The sequence below is a fragment of the Colletotrichum siamense genome, assembly GCF_013390195.1.
Source record: "Colletotrichum siamense strain Cg363 chromosome Unknown KSG_Cg363_contig01, whole genome shotgun sequence".
Classification (NCBI taxonomy): domain Eukaryota; kingdom Fungi; phylum Ascomycota; class Sordariomycetes; order Glomerellales; family Glomerellaceae; genus Colletotrichum; species Colletotrichum siamense.
The window spans coordinates 4,042,000-4,051,268 of NW_023501014.1; the positions used below are offsets into that span (position 1 = coordinate 4,042,000).

Consider the following 9,269-nt stretch of genomic DNA (forward strand, 5'->3'; position numbering starts at 1 on the left):
AATCCATCCCCAGTGCAGGTAGACACAAGTCTGCATGCTACTTGTTGTCCCACTAGCCATTCGAAGGTTGTGGGGAAGGTCGACTGGGGGTCCTCCTTTTGGCCCTGCGTAAGGTCTGTTCCGAATTGCGGCTGTGATTGAGTTTGCTAGTCCGCGAGCCATGTTCTCTACCTTCGCCAAGTTTCCAAAGCCGTCGGCATATAATTGTTTGAGCCATACTGGGCCGGCTACCAAACCGAGGGTTGGAACGTCAGTGGTGTTGACGTCTCCTGTGAGCAGGTCCCCGAGTACTTGTTGGATCCCCTCCGACGCCATCATTTCCATCCCCCACACACATTCCTTCGAGTACGAGTTCCAGTCCGGCTGTATTGGTGATTTCATATCTGATTCTTTCATTGTGGCAGCGCATTGAATTTCCTGGCCGTCGACCAAGCTGGTGTTGGTGACAAGGACCCAAGCGATCTGGGGTATGGTTGAGGTGACCTCGGCGAGTGTGTTTTGAGAAATTCGCATGGTTCTAGAGTCTTCTTCCTCGGTGTATATCCCATTCCGAACTTCACCGTAGTACCTCTTCACGCACAGGTCGAGTCTGCACCGTGAAGCAATAGGCTCGGTGTAGCGCGAATCGAACATACACTCATCATCAGGACCTTCGCAGTGAGGATTGGTGAGCATCAGTGTATCAAAACTGAAAAACGGTTTATCGTCATCTTCGAATAACTTATATGAATTGGCTGCGGCTGATAGCATGGCGGAATATCGTGACTCAGACACTTGCGGTCCAGAAGGCAAGTTCCATTTGCGGGTCCCCGTCGTTCCTTTCGACTTTGTCTTTGAAAATAAGACTTCATCGGTAATATTCTGACATGAATAACACATAGCCAGTGACGAAAACAAGTAATTTTCGCTCTCTGCTTTGAAGGTACAATTGCCGGTGCTACAGTTGAATTTGATAAGAGCTGCGGTTTCCTCCTGTTTCGTGAGTCCATTAGTAAGAGCTACCTCCATTGGGTAGTCTAATGTTGCTCTTGGAACTGTTACAACTCCCCTGCTAGCCATGTAAGTATTTGTTCTGGGGATCTCGGCCACTTCAGTTGCCATAGGCTGCCTGGAGAAAGCACATGCTCTATGTTCGATTAAAGCTTGTGAAATCGGATCGACTGCCAAGGCAGCTACCGTAATAAAAGCGCCAAGTCCAGCCAGGTATCTATCAAAGACAGTTAGGCAATCCCTCATTTTCGGATTCAACTGATGTAGCTTACGCCTTTCGTGGGCGTGGCAACTGCTTGATGATAAGGAGCAGACAGCCCCAAGGACCGCGAGTAGCATCGTCAAACATAATCATGTCATCTAACCTCTGTGGTTGACGATACCAAGTCCACTTAAGTTGTCCAATCCCTGTAGTAGCTTTGTATTAGCTACTTGGCAGACGCCTTCCTTGATGTTAAGAAGATCAGAAATTGCCCGCCAGCATAAATACGACATACCTTCGGCGACTGGTAAGATGAGTGCGGCTTTGAATACCGCAGTGAAGATTGCAATGAGAGAATTGACGGATATAAGATCTGGCCAGTTGGGTAGAGGTCTCCCGTCGTGGACTGACAAGATGATGACAATTGCCAGAAGACAGCCAAGTCCAAGCAGACTACTCGAGACTTCTAACCACCAGAGATTCCACAATGTCTTGGTGATATGCCATCTATTTATGGAATTATTTGCAGGGGTTGTGTCCTCTTTGAGAGACTGCGACTCCTCAGAGTGGAATTCCTCGCTGGCGTACGTGTGGTCAAAGCCTTCCCCAGCAGCATCAAGGCTCCGCACTTGGGCTACGCCAGCACCCGTCTCCGTGGCGATAGTCGATTCCATGATGGAGTCGTCGAATGTCGCTCGGGTCTCGAGTGGTAGATTATCACGAAAACGGTTATCATACATGACGGTTGAGGAGGTATGAGAGAGTGGTGGTTGTGGAATGGCAAGTCGTGGTAAAGGATGGCAAACATGACAGCGGGACAGAAGCCTATATATATGACAGACACAGAATATGCCATGAAAGCTCACACAGCCTTGTCTAAACACACGACTCACGAGATTCAGCTGACCAAAGGGCAGTAGAGTAGAAGAGGCCAATCACACAACGTTGGTTTCTCAAGACACCAGAGTGTGTGTAGCATCTGCAAGCAGAATCATTGGATATGTTTGAGTCGTTGCGCAGACTTCTGCCAGTCAGTCATGCAGTGTCTCTGTGCAACGCGAGTGTCCAATCACCGCCACGTCTTCCAGCCACTTGAGGCGAAGTACAAGAAGTAAGGTCCTCTAATACGTCAGCACTATCAAGAAGGACGTGCAGATCTGTGAAGGACCGGATTTGGAAGTCAAAAGTAGCTTTCAGATACAACTTGGTATCATGATAGTGGCGCATGTCTCACATCTGAGGTTGCCTGGAGATCGTAATCTAAGGCTGAATACTTCGACGCCAGCAAAATTATCCCCAATTGTAGCATAGGTGGAAGGCTTGCGTTCAGATTAACCGTATCAATAGGTACAGAAGAGGTTTGTAGTCCATATGTCCTATATCTATACTGAAGCGACTACGTTCCCTATACTCGCTGTAATATCGCTATCGTCGTCGTCGTCATCCATCGTTATCTCTATCTAGGTATCTCTACAAGGATCGTCCTCGTTAAAGCGTGAAGTACACTACGATTTAGTGATAGAGGACACTGCCCGGATAGCTGACTGGTAATGCCCGGCTAGCAAAACTCATTTCGAAATACTAAAAGAGGTCGTGGAGGTTTGCCAAGCCCGCTGCCTCGAGGTTCTCCTGAATCGACCCCTCCAACTGAACTCCAAACGGCCCTGTTTCAAGCGGACAGTATATATCTTTTCCACAAATCGTGTCTTGGAAGTAAGATTTGACAACCCCATAAGCACACAAATTGTTCGTTGCCGTTCCGGTGTGCTGCGTCCACGTTAGCCTAGGCGGATAATCAACGACAGAAAACTAGATCAGACTTACACCCATGCCCTCAATCGTAAGTCTCCTCGCGTTTTTGAAGTTCGGGGCGTTGGAGATAGCACTGTAAATGGAGTAAGCAAGACAGATGACCACCACTCGAAGGACCAGCAGACTTACTTCTCAATCGGCGTCGTCGGATCAAACGTGTTGCTCACAAACAACACCCTCCCCTTCGTCTCCCCTCCATACGGGCCCGTAAACACATCATCGCTCTTGATCTTCCAACCCGTACAGCCCAGCGTGAACCTAATCCACGTCTCCCCGATAACACTCTGCCCCTCGAGCTGGTCAATCAGCCCCCGTATCTCCTCCAACCCCTTGCCGTACTGCTTGTTCTCCTGGTCAGAGCAGATCACGCCGAGCCCCTGCTCCGGGCTCGTCGCCGCATACGACGCGACCCCGGGATCCCCAATCAGCCCGTTGACCTGCTCCGTCCACTGTCCCAAGACACCGCCCTCCAACGCCTGCTCCAGCCCGACGAGCGCCTCCGCCACGGGCCCGAACATCTCCAGCGGCTGCACCGCCATCGCCAACATCCCGACCTTGAACGTCAACAGCGCCGCCGCGATCTCGCTGCTATTCCCCCATCCCTCCGCCGCCGCCCTCCCCGCGTCCAGCCTCTCAAACGACGCCTTCCACCGCTCAAAAATGTCCATCGCCGTCGTCCCCGTGTAATACGCACACGCCTCCGGCCCCGCGGCGTGACAATACACAAAGAACGCGCCCACAACACCATCCAAATGATTCACACTCCGCCACGTCCCATTTGCCTGGAACGCCGCCGGGTCCACTACCCCGTCCAGCGCAATATGCCCCACGCGGTCCGGGGACATGCTCGCGAACGTCTGGCCCAAGAACGTGCCGTAGCTGATGCCGTAGTAGTTCAGCAGGCTAGCATTAGCCGCCGCGCGCGCCCCGTCAGGCGTCCGCGCGAAGGCGTCCACGATGCTGAGCATGTCCCGCGCCGTGACGGCCGTGGTCATATGCCGTCCCGCCCCCGTCGGCCCGCCGGCCTGCTCGGCGCACTGCTCCCCGAGCGCCCTGCCGAAGTCGATGAAGGATTGGAAGTACGCGTCCTGCAGCCTCGGCGCCTCCCTGGACTGCTGCGTTTGAGCGAGGATCCCCGCGGAGCAGTTCGGCCGCGGCTCGCTCAGCCCGATGCCGCGGGGGTCGAAGCCGACGATGTCGTAGTTGGTCCCGATGGCCTGGGCGATCAGGGCGCCGTTCTGGCTGATGAGCTCGATGCCTGAGCCGCCGGGGCCGCCTGGGTTGGCGAGGATCATGCCGCGGTAGGGCCCGTCTGGGGAGGAGGACGCCGCGGGGAGCTTGATCAGCGGGACGGTGGCGCGGGCGAGTCCCGGATTGAGGTAGTTCAAGGGTACCTGGTGAGAAGCGAGGTTAGTCAGTGAGGATGTGATGGGGTGGGCCCTGGGTTGCGGACATCGAGTTTGGCGCAGAGGTAGTCGCCTTCGCATTGGCACCAGACGAGATCCTGGGAGGGCGTAATTGAGTCGAAAGTGCAGTTCTGCGCTCTCGTCACGGTGCCGAGTGACGCGAGCACCGCGCTGAGGGTCCTAGATCTCATGATTCAAACGATTGTGGTATTCTTGTTGAAACGAATGTAAGTAGTAGGGTCTGCTGTTGGCCGAGATCTACCCATCGACCTGAGAGATCTCCCCTCGTCTTATAGATCATCTTCAAGACAATTCCGCCGTGCAGCCTTAGACAATCTCACCCTCAGCTCAGAGCCCGTCGCCTCATCATGACATCCCTTGCATGTCAACATCAGTGACGTCAAATTTCCAGTCCCTCTCCTGAGTCCATCTCTGTTCTAGCATTCTCGCAGGATCGTGAACCTTGGAGAAGCAGAAGGGAAAGCCCTCAAAACACGCGAAAACAAGCCAGCTGTTGATACAGAACATCGTAAAGGTGTCTCAAAAGGAGGCTGTGAAGTAGGAAACACGCTAAAACGTGTGCATAGCCTCAATGGTGGTAGCATCCCCGGAATGCATTTCGCGGGGTCCCGGCCAATCCAGGCACCAGTCTCGTATTCTCAAAGTGTCAGTATCTCGATAATTTCCCCCGCGAAGGGCTTGCATGAAATTAGACAGCTAAAGAAGGTGAAATCGTGGGCGTTGCACAGCCCATCTACGCCAAGGAAATCTAAAGACCTTGATTACGCCCGAGGAACCCAAACACGACACAGCCCGTCCGTCGAGCAGACGGGGAAACGAATGAAATATGTACACACAAAAACAACCACACAAACACACTAATCGTCACACTTTCCTTTGCTCACATGGGTCGGCCATCGTACACAACGCCATATGGCACAGTCTCAATGTCCCCGTGACAAGCCCGCTCGTAGTCCGCAAGCTTGGGCATCTCCTCCTGCACCTCCAAGAACGTGTCCAGCTCGCACCAGCCGTCCTTCCTCTCCACGTCGCACTCGGGGAAACTCCACCCCAGCGGGAGCGTCCTCTGGTTGAGCACGAAGTGGATGTACTTCGTCTCGCCGCCGGACTCCTCGTACCCGGAGCGGTCGGCCTTGAACGGCTTCGGCGTCTTGATGATCTCGATGTCGAGCCGCGCTCCAAAGGGCGTGATATGCGAGACGGTGAAGTTGTGCTTGCCGGGGTACTCCGTGGGCTGGAGCAGCTGGGCAAACTGCTTGAAGCCGAACGCGGTCAGGATGGAGGCGATGTTTGTGTCGTGGGAGAAGTCGAAGTAGAGGCTCTGGTTCAGAGGGAAAGTCTCCGTGTTGTTGTCGAGCGTGACGTTGATCTGAGAGCCCGAGTAGCCTAGAGTGTGGTTCTGGAGGCGGGCGATAACCTCTTGTTGCCAGCCGATGCCGACGGCGCGCTGCTTTTTGTCAATACATACATCCCTAAGGGCAACCAAGCGCGACAATGACTTACTCCTGTGGGGTTCTGGAAGGCATTGTTTCCAGCAAAAGCAAGATCGACAGAGTACGAAAAGCCAACCCATTCCTCATACGTGAAGAGGTCGCAGAAGCGGCTGAACCCGTAGGCGACCGTCTCATACGGACACATGGTCTGCGCGGCGTAGGTGTCCTCAATCGTCCAGTCGAAGCCGTCGACCATGTCCTTGAGACGGGCCGTGGCGTTGGCGAGGTAGTTCGAGACCCAAATCTTGGCCGCCTCATCGCCGCCGTTCTGCTTGCGGGCGTTGGGGCAGTTAAGATAGCCGGCGAGAGAGTTGTTGGCCCGATCCTGCTCGATGATGACTTCGATGGTGGCGTTCCTGGTCCACTCGAGACCGAAGAAGCCCGCGAGCCAGTACTCGGCGGACTTGAGCATCCTGTCTTGCGTCTACAAGTTCGTTAGTCATATAGAATAGTCGTGCAAACAAACGCTGAGCATACCGTCGTCCGCACAATGATCTTGCTGTTGGGGTTGTATAGCGAAGAGTACATGTACGAGTGCAAGATGCCAGAGTCAAACAACTCCTGACGACCCTTGGGGACAAGAATCTCATGGCCCAGCTGATACCTCCAGTTGTTCAGGAAGCTCAGCGCGCCCTTCGCCTGGAGCGTGTCACTGGCCTTGGCAACCTTTTGTCCAAAGTCAAAGACGTTGGAGCCCATTGTGGGATATCGGGACCCATGGCGAGAGAGCATCTGGTACATGTCAGTCAAGCCCTCGACTCACACTGGCGGCTACAAACCTGGACCTGGACAATGTCCGCACCCTCAGGCAACGCATACTCCTCCACACCGAAACCAGGACTCGGTTGATACGGCGTGAGATATCTGCCGCGGTCAGCACTCATTCCCACCTTCCCAGGCGGCAAGACTCACCCCATCATGTTGAAGATGCTCTCATTTCCCCCTTTCATTCCCTCAATCGGCACATCCGTCTGCAAAGGCGCGTTGGGGACAAAGCTGCCCGTGGGAAGAACCCTCGTCTGCGCCATAAAGGCGGCCGCTCCCGTCGCCGTCGGCCCGGCCCACAGCTCCGGGCTCGTCCTGAAATACTGCGGCACATCGGGGTCCTGCCGACACGGACAATCATCGTCGCCCCCAAAGTTCTTGGCCATCCCATCCGGCCCGTGCCTCATACCGTCCACGCCCAGCCCGAACCCCAGCACCGCGAACGCAATCAGAAACCCGAGAATGGTGACGAGAATGGCGAGGCCAATGGCGACCGTTGCACGGCGGTAGCTCCGCTCACTCGGCGAGACGTTGTGGTCATCGTCATCGTCGAGGCTGATGGGGAACGTGGCGTCGGCCGGCGTACCGGGCGGCAGCGCAGGTAGCGGCTTCTCGCTGGGCAGGCGCTTCTCCCTCCGCCCCGAGGACCCGGAGCGGCTTCGGCGGGGCACCTGCTGTCCTCCGTACGGGGACTCCTCCTCGCCGGGAACCCGGAGGTAGCCGGCCTGACGGGGTGCCATTGTCACACGTCACGCGGCAGTCTCAAAGTCAAAAGCCAAGACGGATCAACGGCTTGCAACGACAAAAACGAACGAGATCCTCCCCTTTTCGCTGCAACTTGATGTCGTCGAGTCAAACGGATAAACCTGATGCAGCAAGCACCACCGCGAGATGCGCGCGCGCACTCTGCACGCTACGTCGGACGGCGCGCCTATCGGACGTACTGCGTCGATGACTCGGGATGGCGGGCTGCTCCACCACCAACGCACACAAAGAAAGCAACGATACGCTGGGCCTGCTTCAGCCAGCCAGACGAGCCCGATGACAGCGGCAGAAGGAGAAAAGGTGTGACCTTGAAGTACGTGACGTGGGAGGGGCGTGTAGCAGGTGCAAGACCGAGGTGCAGGTTGGCGGTCAGACGGGGTACGTTTCACATCCGAGTGTACCGCGGCGGTCCCATGAATATCCTTCAGAGGTAGCTAGGTGGACGGATTGGATTGCTGGACTGATGATGCACGCGCAGAAAGGGACGCAGGCGCAACCCTCGGCAGATAGCGAGGTCGCGTTCGGGATGCCCGTCGATGCAGAAAAGGGGGCGAGAGATTCTTCGAGCTGTCGGACTAAGGCACGTTGCCCCCAGCTATCGGGATGGGTGTTCCGTCACACCCAATTGGCCACCTTGACGGGTAAGTTGGGTAAAGGGGGCCCAAGACCCCGGACGAAAGCAGAATGAACGGGCGGAAAGAGACACGCTGAGGTGAAGAGAAGGGGGGCCAGGAAAAACGAAGCAAACAGAGCAAGGACAATCTCTCGGATGCTTGCGAATGATACGCGCCGCGGGAGCAGCCCTGGGATGTGCTGGATGGCGGATGGAGGGCGGTGGTGCGTGTGATGGGATTCGCGATAGAGGCGTCGTTGTTGTCGGGATTCCAAGTTCAGGGAGGCTCTGGTCTGGCTTTAGGGGGGCGGCACCTAGGTGTCGTTGAATGCGGCAATCTCATTCGACGCACGGCCTGGACCATCTGGCCTGTCTTGGCTTTCCAACGGGAAGATGGATCCGGTCCTGAGGAAACGGACCATTGGCCAATTGGATCGCCGACAGCTGCCCCCGGGTCGTCCAAGCACTGGCCACCGTCGTTGAGCTACGTTCCCGTCACAGTATCCCAACCTTACGTCTCGCGAACCGTCTCCAGATTCACGTGACTGCATATTTGGGGGGAAGGCAAAGGCAAACCTCAAAAAAAGACAGATACAGGCATAACCCTCGACTACTAGCTCCAGCCGACGTCCGCTGTCATCCAGCCAAACCACACTTGCATCACGCCCTTTTCTTTTTCCCCCAGACGCATCCTCATCCTCGACACCGCCCAACCACGTTTCAACGGCGACATTGCTGGCTCGTCCCAGCTGCTGTTCCGTAATCAAGCCACCAGTCACCACCAGAGCTCAGCTGTCCGTCAGCTCTGATTCCAGCCCCTCCCCCCTCTCTCGCGAGATGGCACCGGATGGCAAGCGAGCAGAGAGAGAGAAAAACCCCACCGTCGTTGAGACTGTCATCTATCACATAACACACACACACACACACACACACCCCTGCTCCAACACACATTGACACAAGCGCACGATACCACGCAAATACGCAAAACTGACATCGTGCCCACCCCGAACTAACACTTCAATAATCCAAAGTGACCGCGCATGGTCCCATTTCAGGTTCTTGGCCGCATGCCGTGGACGCTTTTTGATTAGTTACCCGTTCTCAAGAATACCCCTCCTCCCTGCCTCATCGTTTCTGCTAGCGACCCATCATTGTTTCTTTTTCCTTTTCCTTCTCATCCTTTACAAAAAGCCGCGGCTTGG

General features: G+C 55.4%; 2 protein-coding genes across 2 annotated transcripts; both read right to left on the minus strand.

Moving 5' to 3' along the window:
• Window positions 1-2,773: 2,773 nt before the first annotated feature.
• On the minus strand, window positions 2,774-4,601 carry CGCS363_v001026 (putative hydrolase; the record flags this gene model as incomplete). The annotated part of the gene is made up of 4 exons (XM_036632875.1): window positions 2,774-2,959; window positions 3,017-3,077; window positions 3,134-4,398; window positions 4,458-4,601. The coding sequence occupies 4 exons, from the start codon at window positions 4,599-4,601 to the stop codon at window positions 2,774-2,776; spliced, it is 1,656 nt and encodes a 551-aa protein (XP_036501379.1).
• Window positions 4,602-5,311: 710 nt separating this feature from the next.
• Window positions 5,312-7,429, minus strand: phyA (3-phytase A; the record flags this gene model as incomplete). The annotated part of the gene is made up of 5 exons (XM_036632876.1): window positions 5,312-5,878; window positions 5,935-6,348; window positions 6,402-6,656; window positions 6,704-6,788; window positions 6,837-7,429. 5 exons carry the CDS (start codon window positions 7,427-7,429, stop codon window positions 5,312-5,314), a joined length of 1,914 nt encoding a protein of 637 aa, XP_036501378.1.
• Window positions 7,430-9,269: the final 1,840 nt, after the last annotated feature.